The 23,338-nt window shown below is 22.8% G+C and overlaps 6 protein-coding genes across 6 annotated transcripts; 1 reads left to right on the top strand and 5 right to left on the bottom strand.

Moving 5' to 3' along the window:
* Window positions 1–233: 233 nt before the first annotated feature.
* Window positions 234–4,466, bottom strand: PVVCY_1203850 (ABC transporter B family member 1, putative multidrug resistance protein 1, putative; the record flags this gene model as incomplete). The annotated part of the gene is made up of 1 exon (XM_008625394.2): window positions 234–4,466. The coding sequence occupies one exon, from the start codon at window positions 4,464–4,466 to the stop codon at window positions 234–236; it is 4,233 nt and encodes a 1,410-aa protein (XP_008623616.2).
* A 2,430-nt stretch (window positions 4,467–6,896) lies between these two features.
* Window positions 6,897–11,777, bottom strand: PVVCY_1203840 (zinc finger protein, putative; the record flags this gene model as incomplete). The annotated part of the gene is made up of 1 exon (XM_008625393.2): window positions 6,897–11,777. The coding sequence occupies one exon, from the start codon at window positions 11,775–11,777 to the stop codon at window positions 6,897–6,899; it is 4,881 nt and encodes a 1,626-aa protein (XP_008623615.2).
* A 3,415-nt stretch (window positions 11,778–15,192) lies between these two features.
* Window positions 15,193–15,902, top strand: PVVCY_1203830 (pre-mRNA-splicing factor BUD31, putative; the record flags this gene model as incomplete). The annotated part of the gene is made up of 3 exons (XM_008625392.1): window positions 15,193–15,409; window positions 15,556–15,728; window positions 15,849–15,902. 3 exons carry the CDS (start codon window positions 15,193–15,195, stop codon window positions 15,900–15,902), a joined length of 444 nt encoding a protein of 147 aa, XP_008623614.1.
* Window positions 15,903–16,214: 312 nt separating this feature from the next.
* PVVCY_1203820 (iron-sulfur assembly protein, putative) lies at window positions 16,215–17,230 on the bottom strand (the record flags this gene model as incomplete). Its single annotated transcript, XM_008625391.1, has 5 exons — window positions 16,215–16,272; window positions 16,423–16,559; window positions 16,671–16,772; window positions 16,911–16,960; window positions 17,059–17,230. 5 exons carry the CDS (start codon window positions 17,228–17,230, stop codon window positions 16,215–16,217), a joined length of 519 nt encoding a protein of 172 aa, XP_008623613.1.
* A 1,133-nt stretch (window positions 17,231–18,363) lies between these two features.
* PVVCY_1203810 (inner membrane complex protein, putative) lies at window positions 18,364–19,824 on the bottom strand (the record flags this gene model as incomplete). The annotated part of the gene is made up of 1 exon (XM_008625390.1): window positions 18,364–19,824. One exon carries the CDS (start codon window positions 19,822–19,824, stop codon window positions 18,364–18,366), a length of 1,461 nt encoding a protein of 486 aa, XP_008623612.1.
* Window positions 19,825–21,868: 2,044 nt separating this feature from the next.
* Window positions 21,869–22,618, bottom strand: PVVCY_1203800 (50S ribosomal protein L17, apicoplast, putative; the record flags this gene model as incomplete). Its single annotated transcript, XM_008625389.2, has 3 exons — window positions 21,869–21,976; window positions 22,118–22,291; window positions 22,400–22,618. 3 exons carry the CDS (start codon window positions 22,616–22,618, stop codon window positions 21,869–21,871), a joined length of 501 nt encoding a protein of 166 aa, XP_008623611.1.
* Window positions 22,619–23,338: the final 720 nt, after the last annotated feature.

Genomic DNA, 23,338 nt, shown 5'->3' with positions numbered 1-23,338 from the left:
TTTTAATGGTATATTTGTTCATAATAATTATACTTTATATACACATCATGACCAAATTTCAACTCATCATCTTGTATTAGTACGTTCATTTTTTTTAGTTCTTTTTAAATAGCTGATTAAAAGGTAAAATGAACTCTTTCTATAGTCATACTTCAAGAGTGAACTAATATATTTCAACACATATTTTTTTTATTCCTATTATCTGGTTATGTATTGGCTCAATTTTCAATCGTTTATTTAGTTAATTTGACATATTTTGTATAAACACTATCTTTATCGCGAATCAATTCGTCGTGTGTTTTTTGGGCTTGAACAAAAGATCCATTTTTATCTGGGTTGTTAAAAACTACAATTTTATTTGATCTTTTGATAGATGCGATTCTGTGAGCAATAGTAATGATGGTTCTGTCAGCTCTATCTTTAATATCAACAATGGTTTTTTCAATTAATTTTTCTGAGTGTGAATCAAGAGATGATGTAGCTTCGTCTAACAACAATATTTTAGGTTCTCTTAATAGGGCTCTAGCAATAGCAACTCGTTGTTTTTGACCACCTGATAAACTTTTTCCATAAGGTCCTACGTTAGTATCATATTTATTTGGTAATGATTCAATAAATTCGTCAATAGCAGCAAATCTGCAAGCCCTTTTTACATCTTCTAATGTTGCATCTTCTTTACCGAATTTTATATTTTCATAAATAGACATATTAAACAACATTGGTTCTTGGTTAACTATCGCAAATAATCTTCTTAGATCTTTTAAGTTATAATCGCAAATATCTACGCCATCAAGTAAAATTTTACCACTATTTTTGTAAAGAGTAAATTCTTGATTTGCGTTTTTGTTATGCAATTCGTTCAAATCATTCATAGTAGTTGCATCTTTCATTTCTATATCATTTGATTTATCTTTATTGTCTTTTTCAATATGTTGATTATCTAATAAAACGTGGTCATCTTTCAAATCGTAGAATCGCATCAATAAATGCATAATTGTGGATTTACCGCATCCTGTTTCTCCAACTATAGCAGTAGTTTTTTTGCTATCACAACTAAATGACAAATCTTTATATATTGGTACATTTGGTCTAGATAAATATCTAAAGTTAACATCCTTCACTTCTATATTTCCGTCTATTTGTTGTGGATTCTTTATTCTTATACCACCCTCATCTCTTACATCTATATTTGATTTTCTAACCATTAAAGGATAATATTTATCATATGCTATTTTAGCATTATCTGAGTCTCCTTTGAAGGACATTAACTTACCACCATAACTACCAGTAAATAAAAATGTAAATAAAGATTTCATAAAATTATCAACAACTATAATTTTGTGTTCTATCAATATGGAACCGAGCCAATAAGCAAATGCATTAATAAATAATTGTGTACATTGACTAAATCCCCATAATAATGAATTTTTTATAGTTGCTCTTTTTTGCTCTTTAATGTGATTATCTAATGCATTTTCTATCAATTTACAATAATAATCTTCTAATCCATATGTAATAATTGTGTGGATATTATAAAATGCTTCTTGAATTAAAAAATTAGGATCTTTAAATATTTCATCATCACTAGTATATGTAAGGGAGGCATCATTATTATCTCCAATTTTCTCTATTTTATTAGATTTTTCCATTCGAATTCTTGTAGAAATAGCTCGCATTACAAGGGTATATGCTAATGTTAAAGCTATTGCTATTATTGGGCAAAAATACAATGACAAAATCGTACTAACAATAAGCAAAATAATAAAATGCGTAAATATTACAATATTATTTACTAAACCAGTTTTTAATAAATGTACATCTCTGTTAATATACGATGTTAACAATCCAGGAGCATTTGCATCTTTATCAAAAAAAGCAATTTCTTGATGTAGTATATTCTCGAACAATAAATATTTAATTTTGCTTTCAACCTTTTCTCCAATTTTATGATTGTAATAATTTTTTAATGTTTCAGAAATAAACATAGCTAAAGCAATAAGTAACATGTATATAGAATATTTATTTGAATTATATTCTAAGTTCGGGATATCAAATAATGTCACAACGTATTCTGCAAATAATATAGCAAACAATGGATATAAACCACCTGCTACTATAGTACTTAAAAGTATAATAACAACCTCTTTTCTTTGAGAAAATATTTCTTTATATACTATACTCAAATTATTAGGTTTCTTCTCTTTCTTTCCAAACATTCTTTTGAAAAATGATGGTTTACTTGCTTTATCAGCATCAGCAATCTCTTTTTCTTTTTTAGTATTGAAATTTTTATCTATATCAATATTCAGATTTCTATCACTAGAAGATTTAGCATCACCTGTATTAGAATCTTTATATACACTACTATTATTGTCATCGCTATTTCCGCCATTTTCATTTAATGATACTTTCTGGTTTTGAATCATAGAATAGTAAATACCATTTTTATTTTTCATCAAACTATCATGAGTACCTTGTTCAACTATTACACTTCCGTTGTTGCTATTTATAGCACCTTGTTTTTTTCCATCAGTTCCTGTTGATTCTTGATCTCTGTTTGATAAGACAAAAATTTGATTAGCATATCGAATAGTACTCAATCTATGAGCAATAATAATGGTAATACGATTTTCATTTCCTTTTAAATTGTTAATTGTTTTCTGAACTAAATATTCTGATTTATTATCAAGATATGACGTAGCTTCATCAAGTATTAAAATCTTAGGATTTCTAATAACAGCTCTACCTATAGATATTCTTTGTTTTTGTCCACCTGATAACTTAGATGCACTAGAACCTACTAAAGTGTCATATTTGTCTGGTAATGCTGCAACAAAATCGTGGATTAACACTTTCTTAGATACACCAATTACTTTTGAATCTTCAATAGAATTAATAGACGATACTACTTCTAATAAATCATCAGTTGTATTTTTCTTAGATATTTCATCCAAAATACTAGTGGACTTTCCATTTTTGCTATTATTTTCGTTCATGGTGAATCCATTTTCCATTGCTTCTAAAGTATTGGGGCTTATTAAACTATATTTAATATTATTTTTAATAGAATTGCTAAACAACAAAGGATCTTGACTAACTACTCCAATTTTAGATCTCCACCATTTTAAGTCAATGTCTTTCAAACTGTGTGCACCATTAATAACAATATCTCCATCTGTTGGATCATAAAATCGTTCAAGCAATTTTAAAATTGTTGATTTACCACATCCAGATTCTCCAACAAATGCATAAGTATTTCCTTCTTTTAATGTAAAATTCAAATCCTTATAAATTTCAACATCTTCTCGAGTACTATAATGAAATTTGACATTTTTAAATTCGATTTTTTTAATATCATCTAATTTTTTACCTTTATTTTGATTTCTGTCAACAGCTGGCTTTCTGTTAATAATTTCATGTATATTGTTAGTTGCCTCTAACGCTTTCATATATTCAGTAGCATTTGGTAATATAATAGTAAGCATAAAGACACCAATAAGAACTCCTAATAAAATTGATATAACTGAGCCCCCATTGAAATTGCTAGTTGAGTTCATATTCTTAATATCATGTATCATAATTCTAGTACCATACCAAAATCCCATAGAATATGCAGCTAATATAAATCCATTAATAAAACCAACATGTAGTGATTCCATAAAATTTGCCTTTAACATGTATTTACTATAAAATTGTTCTGATAATTTAAATTTTTTCAAAATTGTACTTTCTCCACAATAACTTACAACTGTTTTAATACCAACTAATGCTTCATCAATTATAGACATTGTATTGTTATTATATAATAGTGATGTTTTTGTATTTAATCGGACTTTTGTATTACATATCGAACCGATTATATATATTATTGGGAACACACATGTAATACATAATGTTAATCTTGCATTTTTATATAATGATACGAAAAATAAACCTAAGAATGAACTGCTATATGTAAATATTGTAGTAAATTTTGTTCCTATTCCTGAATGTATTTGTTCTAAATAAAAATTTAAATCGGATGTTAATTTAGAACCTGGGTTATTATCATGAAATTCTCCATCTTGATGAAAAACACTTTTTAAATATTTTAATTTTAATATTCTTATAATCTCTGTAGTAACAGTATTCATGCATAAACATGAAGTCGATGATATCAAAAATTGACATATACCAACTATTACTAATTTTAAAACCATCGCATTTACACTCGTTCCCATATTCATATTTGCCATAGTGTTACCAAACACCGTAACAAAAATGGGTAACGCAGCTCCTGATATTGTTGCACATAAAAAAGATAAAGCTAATAATCTCTTGTGTTTGGATGGTAGTGAATAAAATGGCAAAAACAGTGGAATATTTTGTTTCTTTATCTTTTTAAACAGCTCAACGGTAGATTTCTTATTTAATTCTTTCTCAGCTTCATGTTTGATATTATTGTCATTACTTTTTTCGTCCGCCATTTTGAAAAATAAGATATTAAGAAATTATATAATGAAGTATATATTATCAAGCGCAATCATAAATAAATATGTCTATCGTCAAAAATAAGTGATTATTTTAGTCTGTGTTTTTATAGTATGAATAACAACACAAATTATGGATACTTATAAAATGACTAAATATATTTAAGACAACAAATTTTACAACATCTATAGACCTTTTTTATAATAATATATACATTAATTATATAAAAAAGCAACAAACATCAACAAATAAAATCAGTAAATAAACAATTAAATAATTAATTAAATGTAATTAAAATATTTTTAATGCTTATATATATTATAATCATATATACATATATATATAATATATATACATATATATTCTTTGAATAAACTAATAAATTAAAACATTCGGCAGATGTGCCTGATTGCTATTCTAAACATACTTAATTATATGATGCTTAAAATATCAATGTAACGATATATATATATATTAATAAAAACTAATTTAGATCATTATAAAATAAATATATACAGTAGTAATGTATATATTTAATTTATTACAAAATAAATACGCAAAATATATATCAGCGGAATACAGCAATTTTATATACACATAAAAACATATATGAGTAAATGTACCTATTATATTAGATATATATATAGATACATAGATATACAAATGTAGTTTTATATGTATAGAATATGCATACATACATTTAAATAAAAAAATATCAAAATAATACAAAGAATAAATAATTAACTATTAAAAAAAAATATATATAATATTATATGTATGTATATGTACAAAATTTTTATGAATTAAAAAATAAAAAAATAATAATAATGTTTACTAATACGAAAATATCTATATATTATATATAAATATATTTCATAACATCAAAACCTTAATAAAATATTATTGTATATAATATATAAAATATTAATTAAAAATATAAATAAAAATAAATTATATAAAAAAAGTATTAATGCGATATATAAAATATATTAATGTTCTTATAAAAAATTTTTCAAGGGTATAAAAATTTAACTAAACTTATTTTTATCTTTCAAAAATAATTACAGCGTGCATATGAATCGTTCTTATATTAAGTAGATTTACACCGTTATACTATTTTCTAGAATAATAAATATTTTTTATTACTTTATTTATATAATATTTTAAATATCCCCCTTTCATCTATTTACATTTTATGCTCTATCTAGCATAATATTTTTTATTTCGGATTTTAATTTTTTTGCAATATATTACTATACCTAAACTATTTTTTTTTTGATATTATTATTATTATTTTAATTATTCTTATAAAATATTAATATTCAAATTACTCAAAAAATAAGAATATTTTAATAATATAATATTTTAAAAGAATTATTATCTTTATTTTATTTACTTTCATATTTTTAATATATAAAAAAATTACTGTGGTATTTAAATAAGCAATACAAAAACAGTTAAAGCAACAATAGGGGGAAATTATATTTTTTATGATCAACTATAATTATATCCCATAAAATATTATAGCATGCATATTTTTAAATGCATGTATTTTCCCCTTATATATTATCGCTTCCTTTATGAATAAAACAACTAAATCACAATAATAATTTAGGGAATACAAATAATAAATTATAAGTTTTAGTTATATTTTTCGAGTTAGTCTCAATACAAACTTTTGTATAAATATATGTTTAATTATTATCTAATAGTTATTATAAATACAATGTGTACAAATGAAAATGCATCTATCTATGCATAATTCTTCGTGTTATAATCTCTACATTAAATGAAAAAATATTGAATAATAAAAATAAATCATAAGTTATATACTAAAATAAAAAAATAAGAAACATTCTAAACATCATAAAAACAAAGATAATCATTGTTTAATATATAGATAATACAACATATTATAGAAACTATATTTATAAATAAAATCAATGATATATGAATGAAAATCTGACATCTAAAAAAATATAAATCATAAAAATAAAATCAAAAGTATCTCTTAAATGAATTTATACATAGTAACAATTGTATCAAAATACACACACATGCATTCATATAACCATATAAAGGTATATATGCAATATTAAAGAAAAACATAATTTATAATATATATAAAGGCCCACATGTTTTTTCTTCGTCTTTTATATTTAAAGCAAAAAGAGCTTTAAATTTACAATGGTATGTATAAGCATAACTATACATGCATACTTACAATTAATAAAATATAACAAATCAAATCATCATATAATTGATAAAACATTTCCTATGCTATTTGTTCTTAGCAAACGAATCTGTACATATATTATTTTTTTTTGATTTATAAATATACAAATTACAAACTTCTGCATTTTATCTCGACATATTATATATATATATATATATATACATCCAAGTAAAAAAAAACATATCCCCGGTTAATCTTGATAATTTTGGACATAAAAATTAGCATCTGAAAATATATATTGCACTTGGGGCTTTAACAATTCAATTATTGTTTGGCATAGTGATTTTTTAATAAGTTGCCCACATTTTAAACATGATTCATCGACTAAAATAAAATCAGAATTATCTACATCTTTTATATATTGGCAGCATGAAACACATGTTTTAAGCTCTCCATTCGTTAAATACTTATCATCTTTATTATATTGTAAATTTATATTATTATCTGTTACTGGTTTTTCTAAAATATTATCTTTTGCATTTTTTTCGGTATTATTGTATAAATAATTACGGGTATCCTGCTTACCTTTCTCGGTATTGGAATCTTTCAAAGGTGTTACAAAAGATGCCATTACATTGAGTGTTTCATTATTATTATTATTATCATTGATATTGTGGACACTGTCATGTGTACTAATAAAAGTGCTTTTGTTTCGATTTTTCACATTTTTACTTCTAACAACAGTATCTTTATCATATAAATGCACACTGTTTAATGAATTTACAGAATATATTTTATTTTTTTTTTTATAATTCACACTACTGCTATCACTTTGCTCTCCATTTGCATTCAGTTCATCCTTACAATCATTTTTCATATTTTCCTTTTCTTTATTATAAAATACATCACCCGTGTTTGAATATATTCCATTTTTATTAGTCTTTTTTTTTTTCTTTTTTTTTAATTCATTTGTGAATAAAAATTCTTCCCCCTTTCCCTTGGTTCCAATTTTTAAGTTATTAGAATGGTATTTTGACTTCTTATGCAATAAGTTATCATTTGCTACAATCTTTTTGTTATTTATATTTGTGCTATATGATGAAATATCTATCTTGTTTATTATAGTATTATTATCATTCTCTCTTGAATTTTTATAATGGCCATCACTATGACTCTTACTACTTTCACTGTCATTACTACTAATATCCATGTGACGTTTGCTAATTTTGCTATTACTCCTATTATTACCATTAATATTATTATTAAAATATTGATTATCCCCATTTTTATAACTATTATTACCCATACTATTTTTCATTATAGCATTTATTCTGTTATAAGAGCTTCCTTTTTCCCTTCTATGCAAATTTCCAATATTAATTTGTCTACCGTCATAATCATATGTAGAAACATTATTTTCCAAAAGTTCATCACCATTACTCTTTATATTAATATGATCATTATTGCATTCGTCATTATTGTATTTCTCAATTGAAAACTCAGCATTTGTTAGATTGTAACTATCTATATTATGTGTATTCCCATTTGAGATGGATTCATTATTACTATAGTTATTAACCCTTAATTTTGCGCTACTTTCTAAGTATACATTGTTAATGTTATTATTTTTGTTTTTGTTGTTTTTCTTATCATTATTACTACGAGTGTTATCGTTTTTTTTGCTCTTCTTATTTTGATAATCATTATAGCCATTGTTATTATAATCATCATAAGTATTATTATAATATTCATTATTATCATTGGTATTACACATTTCATGATGGCTATTATTTTCATTATTAATAAAATTATTTTTTTTCCCCTTATAATTTTTACTCGATTTTATCATATTATTTGGCATAGACAAAGGGTATTCATGCGAATTGTAATTATTATTGTTAACGTAGTTCCCATTATTTGCATTACCTCGGTATGAATCATAATTATTATTTTGTTTTCCATTTATAAAATTTAATTTGCTATTATTCATGTATCTATTTGTATTATCGTCGTGACTGTTATAAGAGCCATAATAATTATTATTTCGACTGCCATTATTACTGATTCTTCCATTTTCTACTTTACTATGCCCATAATTATTAGCAGGCACATTATGATCGATTCCATTTCCCACAAAAGTACTCATATCATCGTTATTATAGCAATAATTATTACTGGATTTACTATTGATATTGCTACTATTTCTATTTCCACTTTTATTATTATTGCTGTATTTTTGGCTTGGGTATATTATATGATCATTATTTGTATTTTTACTATGTGATTTATTTATATATGTATTACTATAACAATCATTGGCTTTATTTTCCATATTGCTATTGAAATTACTTTCATAGCAATTACTATAATTACCACTGTTATTGTAATTTTTTTTAATTTTATTACATGATTTTTTATATTCGTGTGTATTTTTTTTATTTATTTCATAATTATGTGTATTAATATTTTTATTTCCGTAATTATCTTCATATTCGCAATTTTTTCCAAGAATTTTTTCCCCGGGTATTCCACAATAATAATTATTATTATTTTCATTTGATATAGTAGACGATCGACTTTTTATATATGCACCATTATTACTCGAAAATTTTTGCGCATCCATATTAGTATTGCCATTAAAGTTTATATTTTCACTTTCATAGGAATTTGTTAGTACATCCTTATTATTATTTTCATAACGGTTAAATAGTTTCTTGCTATGCTTATTTTTCTCATTTTTTGCATGAATACTATATTCATTTGAACTTCTTTGAGCATCACGCCCTAGCATATTTTCTCCTATATGGTCATTATGCAAATTACACATATTGTCATTCTCTTTTGGGCACAGCACATTTCCATTTAATATTATATTATTATTTGTTTTTTCTAATCCTAAATATGATAAACTTTTGTTATTGTTTTCTACTTTATTCAATTCACCAAATTCATTTTTTTTTGCTTCTATAACACTGTGATTTTCCATTTCTACCTTTGCCACATTTACAATATTATTGGAATTTTTCATTTCATATTGATATTCTAGTTTGTTAACATTTCTTTCAATGCTCTTTACTTCTATATTCTCCTTCACGGATTTATTTATAGTGTCCCTAATTTCCTTATTGTTTACTCCATCACCCTTATTATTTTCAGATGTTTTGATTGAGCATTCTGAATTGTACTCTTCATATTTTAAAAAACTATTAGAATTGCAGCAATTTTTAAATTTATTTTGTTCAGCATTTTGATCAAAATTTGAGTCAGAATTTGTTTTTATGCTTTCATTGTCATCATTTTCAAAAGATAAATGATTTTTTGATAATCCATTTGATGTAAAGCAATATGTATCCTTTGTGCTAATAGACATAAATTTCCGTGATGTGTTATAGAAATTTTTTTTCTTCATATTTTCGTTATTGGTTTCATTATTACATAATTCTAGAGCACTATCTTCTTCCTTTGCTACTGTATTCCCTTTATTATCATTTTGAGAAAAATAATCATCAGACGATTTTAAAGTGTTCAACGGATTTTTATTATTGGAATATTTGCATCTTTTAATCTCATAATTAGGGTCATTAGTATTATTACTGTTGCTATTGTTACTACCACTACTATAATTGTTAATATTAGAATTCTTAATGTTTGTATTCGTATTTTCTAATAGCACAGTATTTATAGACCTACATTTTAACTCATTCTGACCATGTGCATGCCTGCAATTCTTGTCCGCCTTACAGTATCCATTAAGGAAAAATTTGCATAATGTTGTTTTGTAAAATTCATCCGTTGATCTTAGTTCTTCAACATGATGTGCAAATTTGCATTCTTTCTTGGATTTGAAACACATATTTTTCATAAAATTTCGGCACATTGCAGTTTTATATAAATTAGGAATTGGTTTTAATTCATTTTGATCATGTGCATAAGGACACATATTATTAGAAAATCTTTTACATTTTTCTTTTGTATTCATATATGGGCACATTTTTGTTTTACAAAATTGAAAATTTAATGCGCTTTTAAAATCATAATTCGCTTCTCTATTGGAAATACTACCATATTTATCAACTTTTTTTTCTTTCAACTTTGAATTATTACTAAAATTCATTTTTATCTGCGCATTTGTATAATCATTTCTGTCTGCATCATTATCAAATGTACTAATTTCGAATGACTTTATACCTTCTTTATCATCGTAAATATTATTTTGGTTTAAAGATTTACTTTTTCCCATAAATATGTCTCTTTTATTATCTATATTATTGTCGTTTCTTATAATTCTCTCATTGTCATTCCTATCTATAATATCATCGTTATTCAGATCCTTATCGTTATTATTGTCTAAATCATAATTATGAGGAATGCTACTATTTTTCTCATTCATGTTTCCGTTTTTACAATTATTCCTAATATCTATGTTATTACTTATGTTGAAATATTCGGATGTTTTGGCATCATCATTTGTATATGAATAAATTTGGGTGCTATCATTATAATTATGATCGTCTTTTTGTTTACCAATAAATATGTTCGATTTTTTTTCGTGATTATTAAATCGTTTTTTTCTTTTGTTTTCATAGTTACTAAAACTTCTCTTTTCGGTTGTAGCAATAAAAGATGTATCATTGTTATTAAATGTACTTCTAGACGATTTTTCAATATTTTCTGGCATAATATTTGATCTGGAATATTTTTTACTAAGTGAATCATTTAAATTAGAACCCTTATTATTAATACACCCTCCTTCGTAGAAATAATTATATTCAGCCTTATTTGGGGGCAAATTTTTTAAATGCATGCTTTTGTTATTTTTCCCTTTATTAGGTGAATAATCTTGAACCGTTTTAAAATTGTCATTAACATTATCGTTAATACAATTAATCCCCAGAAGCAATTGGTTGTTTTCATGTACTTTGGTATTTATTTTAATTTCACTGTTTTCATTTGTTTCATTGCTACCAACTTCTTTATATATAGTTTTGCATTTTCCACTATTATTCTCATTACAACCATTACTATTATTTTTTGGTTCATGAGAATTATACGATTCTATATTCTCACTTATTAATTCCCCATTGCATAATGTATCCCTTGAATTTCTATTATCATATAGAACACACTCCATTTTATATTTATTTTTATTATGCATATAATATATATATAAATGTATGTAATTATAATCTTAATTATTATATGTTTACTACTAAAATAATACAATATTATTTTTATTATAGAAATGTATGCACCAAAACTGTGCAATAGAAATACATATATATGAATTCAATGAATTTGATGAATAATTGATCTATATAATAATAATATAAAAACAATAACAACACTTAATTAACATATGATAAATTTCACGAACAATCTTTTACACATATATAACTAGGGGTATAAATATATAATAATAAATAAATAAGGAAAATCATAAAACATATTATAATTTTTACTTTTTTTTGTTTTTTTATATATTTATATGTATTAATGTATTTATACTAATTAAAAAATCGTAGATCTTTGTAATTCGCGTATTTTCGTATTAAGATCCGGGTGTGTGTACTTATATAAATCAGACAACTAATTAAAATATATTTTAATTTATAACAATTCAATCAAAAAACAAAATAGATTATATAATTAATTGTATTTTCTTGAATATAATTCATATTTGACGAATAACGTTTTTTTATTCTGTAGATATAAAAATATTAATATAAGCATATATGTATTTTTATTCTCACAAAAAAATGTACTTTATTTTCCTCCAACTATCATCTTATTTATTATACAACCAACATAATAAACTTGAGAAATGTTATATATAATAAATGACGAAGAAAAGTACGTTAGCCGTATAAAATTGCTCGTTGTATATATATAAAAAAAAATAAAACATAAAATAAATTCCCCAATTTCTCACATGCATATATATGTATGCATATATATTTTTTTAATAAATTTAAATATATGTATATACAAGATATCTTTATATATTCCTTATTTTAATTTTTATAGTAGTATAAATGCGAACACACGCACGTGTAACGAATTTTTTACATGTTATTGCTGACTACGCACTAACAAAAAACGTATACACATATCTACATATTATGTATATATATATCATACATAAATATTTAGAATAAATAAATCTATAAACACGTAAATAAACAGACATAAAATGTATATATTATAAAATATGCATGTATGCATATGTATTAACACATAAATTTTTCTTTAAATTATTAGGATGTTAATATTCCTACTACAAGTGATGTTTTTTCGAATATAATAATGTGAATAATCATAAAATAACGAAATAAATGCAAAGACATCACTTATTTAAAAAAACAATCATATTCCGAGAATAAATATAGAAAAAAAAAACGGAAAAATCTTTATGGACTGTAGCATATATAAAATACCATATATTTTTTTTTTAATTATATTCTTATAGATAATATCTATTTAGTTCTAATTTCATTTATATTTTTAATTTTATTTTTTTTACTATAAATATAAAAAGCTATTTTTATAAAAATATTATATATATTTTTTTTTTTTGGATATTTAAAAAAAAAATTATAATTTGCACATTTTGTCCAATGAATAATAAAATGCTTGGGGCAAAAAAAAAAAATAATAAAATTATGACAATGACATACATATATGCACATTTTATTCCACTTTTCCACATATTTTAGCTATTTACAATAAAATTATGTATAATTTTACCACACAATAATATAGCTATGAAAAAAACATTTTACTGAAATAAACATTTGTACAAGCCTATATTTAGCACACATTTGGTATTTCAAAAAATATATTTATTTATTCCTATTTGTACAATAACATTTCTAATGGTGATTTTTTTACTGTTATATAAATTTTATTTTGAGTAAATTTCAAGCTGTAAAAAAATATGTACATGTTTTAAAACGCGTATAAGCCTGGTAACAAGTGTGTACACTTTTCAGGAATATTTAAGTGTATAAATTTTATAAAATATTTTTAAAAATAAGAAAATGTAACATAATAAAATAAATATCTCTATATTCTTAATATAATATATTAATATTGATATATAATTCGAAAAAAAAATTATTTAGAGTTTGTATGCTTTTCCAAAAAAATATGGAAATTTTTTGACGTAGTACATACTTTAGACATATGCTGTATTGATGTTTTTTATTATATAAACTCACTCTAAAAAATTATTTTAATTATATATATAGTTAACTATTAAAATATTTCTATATTATTTGTCTTTTTAATTTAATTATAAAAATTTAAAAGAATACTTTAAATGACTGTTTAATTTTTGAGGAATATTTTAAAATTTATTAAAACTATAAAATAGACTATCTATATAAATAAAAATTATATTTTTTCACCATATGAAAGCCATATTTTAAAAATTATTAGTGTAGCAACCAACTTTATTTTTTATATCTCTTTCCATTTTTTATATATATACTAATAATAACCATAATCAAAATAACATCATCAATATATACATTACGATTTAGACTTAAAAATAGCCAACATCGATTTAAATTAATATCGTTTATACAATATTCTTATGAAAGCATACCCTATTATTTATTTCTTATTCGTTTGGCTATATTTTTATAATAAACCCATATTAAAAATATGTTCAATTATAACACATAAATTTTAAAAGCATGGTCTTTGCTATATTACACTGATATAAAAAACATTATATTAAATATGCTTTATAAATTGCATTCGTATCAAAAAATGTGTTATAAAAGTAAACTATATAAAGTGTTAACTTTATATTTAAAACATTACTGTTCGGTGGCTTTATGTTGCATTTGTATAATAAGAAGCAGCCTATAATTATACTATATATATACACTTCATTTATAATGATATGTAATGTAAATCACATTACCATGAATAAAATTATTTTCAAATATTCGTCTTATATAAATCGATGATTTATATATTGTGTACATTATTTTCACATTTTGGACCATACAATGAAATATTTCAGGAATATGATAAATCAATCATTAGAATAAATATTTCCCTATATTAATATATATGAAACATGGGATGAAAAATGCAAATATATTTATTATACAATATATTATGAAAAATTCTGAATAAAAAAGATGTTCTACATAACATAAAATCCGATTCTGTTTTCTTACGTGCCTATAGTTGCTATTTTAGTATTAATAATAAAATCGATCGCGTACTTTTTGGTTTTTTACAGTTTAAAAAAAAATAATAAATAAAACTTTTTAAAATATCTTTATTATTTTATATTTCGATAATAAAATATATATATACTTATTTAAATAAGAGAAATATATTATTCATAATTAATATTTTCAAATTATAATAATGGTATAAACGCATACCCACCGATATATTAAATGTATATATTTATTTATATATTTAGTAAATGAGATATATAATAATTTTGATAACATAAATATATTATTTAAATAAAAATATGCAAATTTCCTGATGTTACATTTTTATATTATTTTTAATCGAAAATGCCACATATTAGAACCATGAACTCAAAAAAACCACCTGAAGGGTGGAATAAAGTTGAAGCGTTTTTAAATGAAATGAACCAAAAAATGAGAAGTTTAGAAAATGAAGATACTTCAAAAAAAAGAAAAAATGAAATATTATGGCCAATATTTCAAATAAATCATCAAACTGCTCGTTATATTTATGAATTATATTATAAGAGAAAAGAAATATCAAGTAATTATAATAATAATACACACAACATTTAATTATATCACTGTTTATAAATTCATATCATGATTGCATATTCCCTCAATTTTATCTATTTAAGTGATATTTTCTATAATTACATATTATACTATATATATTTTTGCTTAATGCAGGAGAGTTGTACGATTATTTGGTTCGAGAAAAGTACGTCGATGGCGCTCTTATATCAAAATGGAGAAAACAGGGTTACGAAAATTTATGTTGCCTAAAATGCATACAAGTATCTGACAGTAATTTTAACAATGCATGTATTTGTAGAGTCCCCAAAAGCAATATAGGCAATAAGGTAATCATTATTAAAATAGATACCTGATGCATTTTTATTAAAATTGTGCTAATATATATAGACAGTTCACATTTTATTTAGAAATATCATAACATTATTTCGTTTTTTTCTCCTTTATAGGTTATTCAATGTGTTAATTGCGGTTGCAGAGGCTGTGCGAGTGGAGACAGATAATAAATATTTCTAAATATTTTTAATGCTTTTTTGTATATTCCGTATATTATTTTTTTGAATTTTTTTCCCTTACTCAAAAAATAATATTTTTATTTGTTAAAAAATATGATACAACTATTATAGACTCTTAAAAATACAAAAATCTATATTTTATTACATATTGTTTTATTATTATTTGTTTAATTTATATTTTACTTTTGATTAGCGATTGAAATATAACACCATATTATATGAAAAAAAATAATATATATCACAAAACAAATGTAAATCAAAATAAAAGAAAAATTCATATAGGGCGTCATACAAAGCGTATTACACATTAAAGGATTTCCCACATCCACATTTTTTCGTTGCATTTGGATTTATAAACCTGGAAAAAAATACATGGAAATAATATAAATAAACTATTAATTATTATTGTAAGATTATTTTAGAAACGAGGGTAAACAAATTGAAATCAATATTTTAAAGATGCACTAAAATCATCAAATATAATTAATTTATATTTATAAGAAATTACTTGAATCCACCATTAATTAAGTCATTACTATAATCTAATATATTGTTATAAATGTAAATAACGCTAGTAGAATCTATAGATAAAATAAATTTTAATTCGTCGAACTGCTGGATGTAGTCATCAGGCTCAATCTCCTCCTTGGAATAGAAACAAAAAATAAATTAGCATTGAAAAAATAATAAATGCATATTTTAATTCGAGTATAATAATATAATTAAATTTATTAAAAATAGCATTATATTTAATACCTTTTTTATTGGATTCAATTTGTACTTCAACCCTTTACAACCTCCATTTTCTACACACAATTTCAATATCAAGTTTTTGTCTTCGGTTTCAGTTGCTAATTGCTAAAAAGAAGTTTATTTACATATATATTAATAATTATACTCATATATTAGATAAGTAATACACAATATATGCATATACACATGTAGCTGGTGTTTATTAATATGGTTAAAGAAAGAATGCACATTATAGTTTATTACTTTTATTTTATTTTTAGCGTTATCAGTTAATTTTATTATATGCTCATTGTCTTAAAAAAAAATAAAAAATAAAATATGGGTATTTTTTACAATTATTGTTATGTATCTTTTTTATGTTAAATTGAAAAATATAATGAATTAATTATACTTTTAATTGATTCATCTACAACATTAAGCCTGCTAATAAATGTCCTATTCATTACATTGTTACTACTATATCTGCTAGGAGTATATATGTATGAGCTAATACTGGTGTATCTCAAGCTATTGGAAACATTTATTGTTGCAGCAAACAAAAACAAAAAAATATTTATTATCATCTTGTAATATTTGATAAACTTTTAGAAACCCTCAAAAAATATATTAAATCTCTTATTTTCAAATCGGCATTTTAACAAAAGAGGAATGTATACATATAATGAGGAGTGAAATGAAGTAGAATAGATATAAAATTGTGGTTATGTAATGCACAGCTTCTGATTTGATATGCCGTTTGTTTATTTTTTGGTTTATCCTTTTGTGCTTTCCTATGTATTAATATACTAATGTAAATTCTTTTGTTTTCTCACACTTTAGCACATTAAATACGCAATTACTTTGAATTGCTTACGTATTCTTCATATCGCTTAGAGAATTTATTAATACATACTATTATGCATTTTCTATATTATATAGAAACGATGCATGATGCGCCAATTAAATAAGTCCTTACTTAATAAAACACACAATTTTATTGTTTAAAAAAGTTTAATCTTTAACTTAAAAAATAAAATAAATTGTTTGTTTTGAATGAAGGTATATATATACGAATGCGTGAATAAAAGTTAAAGTTTATGATTTTTCTAAATACATTAAAATACATGGACTAGTGCAAATTGTGAAATATAATCAAACTAAAAATAGGATACTTAAAAAAAATAAATGAATAATAAGGTAGGTAAAAAAAAATGATAAATAATTTATGAATAACCAAACATTTAAACAAGTAAAAATAAATAAAAACATAAACTAAAAATATTTAAAAGATTTTTAAAAGAACAAATAGCCAAAATGAGATGAAAAAAATTGTTGTAAAATTTTGTGAAAATGAAAAAAAATACACTTCTTCAATATTATATATAACATATGCTATGCATCATAATGGAAAATGAACCCTTTAATTTACCATACTTCTATAAAAAGGGCATTTGAAATACTCAATATGCACATATACATACGTATGCACTTGTACACACACATATGCATACGTAATTACATACATATATACATTGATATGCTCATGATTCTTGTTTGAATAAATATTTAACAGTAGAACCATTATGCACATGCTACAATAGTAGTATATGTGAACAACTTATTCAAAAAATTAAATAACTATATATGAAAACAATGAAAAAATTGGTAAATGAAAAAAATTATAATATTTGTTACTTATATTATTCAATGATCACTGTTAAAAAATGTAAGTGTTTTCAACACTATTTCCCAAAGATTTATATGCTTTTTTATTTGGAAAAAATGAATCCTTATTGGCATTATATATATCATAAGGCAATGTATAAGCATTATATATGTTATTATCAATCGAATATTCACAATGGTGATCTCCTATATGAGTATCAGACAAAATGCTTCTTGTTCTTCTAAATCTTTCGTATAATGGACGGAATTTTTTTCTTCCTACTGTTGTTCCTAACAATGACATAGGAAATAATCCCATATTTAAAATAACTTGCTTTGATAATTTTTTATTTTGCAATACTTGGGCATTGACATCTAAATTCTCTAAAGCGATATCTGGAACTTCTTTATCAACATATTTTCGTAAAAAGGCTATTTCTTGTACAGCTAGAATAGATATAAATAATACTGTTATTACAAAACCAATTACAAATAAAAGAATGGAATTAAAATTAAAATTCTCAAATTCATTAAATTTTACAAGGCCACCTAATGTTCCAAAAAATGTCCAAAATACATAATAAGTTGGTACGACAAGAGTTGCATCTCCTCTTGTTAATCCTAGATTTAAAAAATGAATTTGTAAATAAATTGATATTACTAAAAATATAAAACATAAATGTGGTAATGGTGTTCTATATATATGTTTATTAGTTATCCCGATATGTAAAAATGCAACAATTTCTTTAATTTCCAAAACACATTGTGAACCAATTAAACCAGCTAAGAAACCATAAGCTAGTCCAATTGATTTAGGGTATACATTTTCAGTTTCATTTAAACTTTTATTGCTGATAGGGGAATTTATATTATTTTTGTCTTCTTCATTGGACCCATTTTTTTCATCATACGAAGTTAACTCTACATATCTTTTTGTAGTATAAATTTCTTCATTTTCTGTAATTATTTTATTTTCTTTATGATTTAAATAAATTAATGTAAAAAATGATAAAAATATCGCAACAAAAATATAAAATATATACCATGGATTTTTCCAGCTATCAATTATATCAATAGGATTAAAATCTATATTTATTTTATTATCACATAAAAAAGAAGCACATGCACAAATACTAATTCCAAAAAATATGCCTAGTGTTGATGTCATTTCAAGTTTTCCTAATTTTTCATTTAAATATATATTTGCTACAATAGCATTTGCAATTAGACCAAATGAATTAACTGGGGCTAATGTACTTGCGGGTGCAAAGCCAAGTGCTATTATATGTAGAAATGATCCAAAACAATAAACAATAAAACCAATATACCATTTTGTATCACAAGAATAATTTGTAAGCATACTTTTCTTCTTTTTAGAGTCACTTAATCCTAATTTCATTAAAGAATTTGCAATTGCCATAAATATTGATCCAATTACGGTTAAAATTATCCCAAATACTAAGCTCACCGTATTATCCATTTCAAAATTTTTGTGTATGTGAAAATTCTCCATTTTTTTCTAATAATTTGTTCAATTATATATTTTATCTTATTTAAATATGCTTTGTCTTCTCACTATTATATTAATAATATTTTTATTACAATCAATATATGTATATACAAATATTTTTCAATATAACACCCTATAAATATATAATTATGTAGACATTTTATTTAAGCTTTAATTATTTTTAATGTATGCTTATCCAAGTATACAATAATACATATATACCTATATTTGCTATATATATTGTGAATTAATTTAACTCCAACAATAATCTACATTTAATTAGCGATGTGGAGAAAAAATATAAAATATTATAAATGCTATATTTCCCGGTTAAAAAAAATTAACTAAAATATTGTGAAACTCTGAATATGCATTTTTTATTCAAAATTACATAATTGTCTTCCCCCTTCGATATTATAAATGATAATCAATCAAATATGTATTGTGTGCATGTAAATTTTATACAATATGTAATATGTCTTTTATACTAAATACTAAAAATATTACAAATTTTATGTTTTTTCTGTAAAAATATATTCTTTAGAGTTTTACACTATTCTTGTTATTATTGAATTTTTGTAAATAAAATTATTATTTTTTTTGTAACATAAAAATTATTCTTAAATGTGTGTATACGATCGCTATCACTGTAGGTTTGCATATGGAAAATAATTTCAAATGCTTCAACTTCACAAATTTTCAATGTTTATATTTTAATATATTTTTTATTATTTATTATTTATATGGTACTACTTTATTTTTCAATATTTTTTTATTCACTTTTATATTTCTTCAGATTATTTATTTTTTGTATCAAAAGTGAAAAATGCAATGTGGATTTTTATTATCTTCCAAAAATGCTACAAATACATAGCATTTAAAATATGTATTTTTTTCACAATTTTACCAAATAAATAATAAAATATTTATAATATGTTAAATAAAATTTTTTTTACTTACGTCATCTCTATTACCTTCATTATTTTATTAAACAAAACGAAAAAAATAATAATTACATTGTCTAAAAACAGAATGAAACAACATTTGAAAACAGTGCATATGCAATATCCCGTAAATTTTTTGCACATTTTAAATGCATGTATATTTCATGCAAAATATTTGTATATCATTTTTTTGCATATTAATATTTGCACAACATTTTTAAAAGTAAATTATTATATTTTTTTATTATGTTTTAAAGATATACTATTTTGATATAATATATATTGAAATATATAAAATTTTGGTAAAATAACAGTAACTATCAGTAAATAATTTGTATATATATCCATGAAAAACATTATTATTTACATAAATAATAGTGCTAACTAAACAAAAGAAAAATAGCATACAAAATATTTAGAACATATTGAAAGTTTCATAACTCATAATTCATACACAAAAATTAAAAGTAAAAACGATAAACATACAATTTGTATGTCTTTATTTTTTCAAATTCGAAAATTTTGATAATAAATTCAATAATGCTATAACATAAAGCTTAATTGTACCACAAAGAATACATATGTGCACATTAAATTATACTAATAATATTGTGATTATTTTAATCTCAAACTCTTAAATACCAATAATACTACTTATTATGTTTTTCAGGAAATAATATAAATGAACTGAAATTAATAAAACTATAAACAAAGTCGTCTTTCTTATGGGATACTAAAAGTATACACATGCACACCCATGTATGTGTATATGCCCACTAACTTTCACCATGTTTTATATCACTAAGTTGCTATAATTTACTCTATAAAATATACGGAATTAATATGGTCTAAATATTTTTTAAATTTATTATTTGTTGGGTTTTATTTTTAAAGAAGTTTACTAAAAATTGAATAGCTAATTTTAATTTATATTAACTTATAAACTGTATTTCAACAAATACAAAAATTAAGATATAATATGAAAAAAGATAAAACATTTTTAAAGTTCCTCAAAATGATAAATTATAAACTTGTATATGTATTGAATTGTTAAAAAAAAATAGTGTCATTTTACAAAACAAAAAAAAGGAGAAAAAAAATGTTTACACAAGTTCTAAGCTTGCCATCCTTGCTGCATCTCCTTTTCTACTTTTCGGTAAAAGTTTTATTTTTGTGTATCCTCCATTTCTTTCTTTATATTTAATGGGTGCCTTTAAAAAATATAAAATGACAATAGCATGCATATGTGCTTTAATTAAAAAAATTGCAACTATAAACTCATTTAACAATAAATAAAAAATGAACACTCTTGCATAATAAATATATATGAATGCATATATATATCAAATTACTTGCTTAACAATATTAAGGGCTAATTCTCTGTCATAAACGTAATTAGCTATTAATCGATAGCTGTATTGCTTGTTATTAAAGTGCTTTTTAGCATATGTTATTATTCTATCCACCTTCCTTCGAGCTTCTTTAGCTTTTGCTTCGGTTGTAACAATTTTTCCGTGTCTCAAAACCTGTTATAAGAGAGTAAGTAATTATTTACACATGTTATATATGTATTATAAGCAGATACAATTCAAAAAATCATCAAGCAATATGAGTTTATATATAAATACACATACACTAGTTGTTAGTGCTCTAAGCAAAGCTCTTCTTTGTGATCTATCCCTTCCTAATTTCCTAAAATTTTTGTTCGTATGTGCTAATAATAGGCTATCTCTTTTATTTATGGTGTTTCTTACGGCATTTTTATTTAATGTAAAATGTATTGGAGCATTTTTATTTAACACATATGCCAATATGTTCTTGCATAGGAAAAGTAATAATATGCAGGTCTTCATTCTTCATTTTTTTGAATAATTGAAATATATATGAATATATAAATGAAATATTAAAAATGAAATTTATAAAACTCTTTAAATAATAAAAAAAGATGGATTTATTTGGGGATGTTTGTTTAAAACAAAAAAAAATCCCAATCAATACATTCAACCATATTCTGTTTATTTTTTATTAATTTGTAATAACAATAAAATTATCATTTATGAAATTTAGCATATCCTTTAATTTTTATACAATTTTAAGATATTGTATCGTTATCAGAGAATAAAATGTTTAGAACGACAATACATGCACATATATATATATTGTTTAATAGCATATTTTTACCATTTATTTATGATTAGTCATATACACCCCATTTGAAAAAAAACTATATTAAATTATTAAGAAGAAAAAATATAAACTTCTTTTTTTATTTATTTCAATAAAAATGGAATATAAATAAATATACAATAAGTAATTTTGTTATATCACTATATATAAGTCAAATATTTTTTAATGAGGATATAATTTGTAACTATAACCAAAATTTATTTAGGAATATTTGTTTTATTTTTAAGTATTTATAAAATACGATAGTTTTTTATACTTTTACATACGTATTATAAAGTTATTTTTTATTATTTAAAAAAATGCATTAAGATACAAAAATGTGTAAAACATTATAATTATATATTTAATATTAAAAATGTATTAAAACACGAAAATTCTTATATATC

The sequence above is a fragment of the Plasmodium vinckei genome (genome assembly GCF_900681995.1).
Source record: "Plasmodium vinckei vinckei genome assembly, chromosome: PVVCY_12".
Taxonomy (NCBI): Eukaryota; Apicomplexa; class Aconoidasida; order Haemosporida; family Plasmodiidae; genus Plasmodium; species Plasmodium vinckei.
Note: the sequence above shows the minus strand (reverse complement) of the source record. Positions and strands in the feature narration are given on the sequence as shown.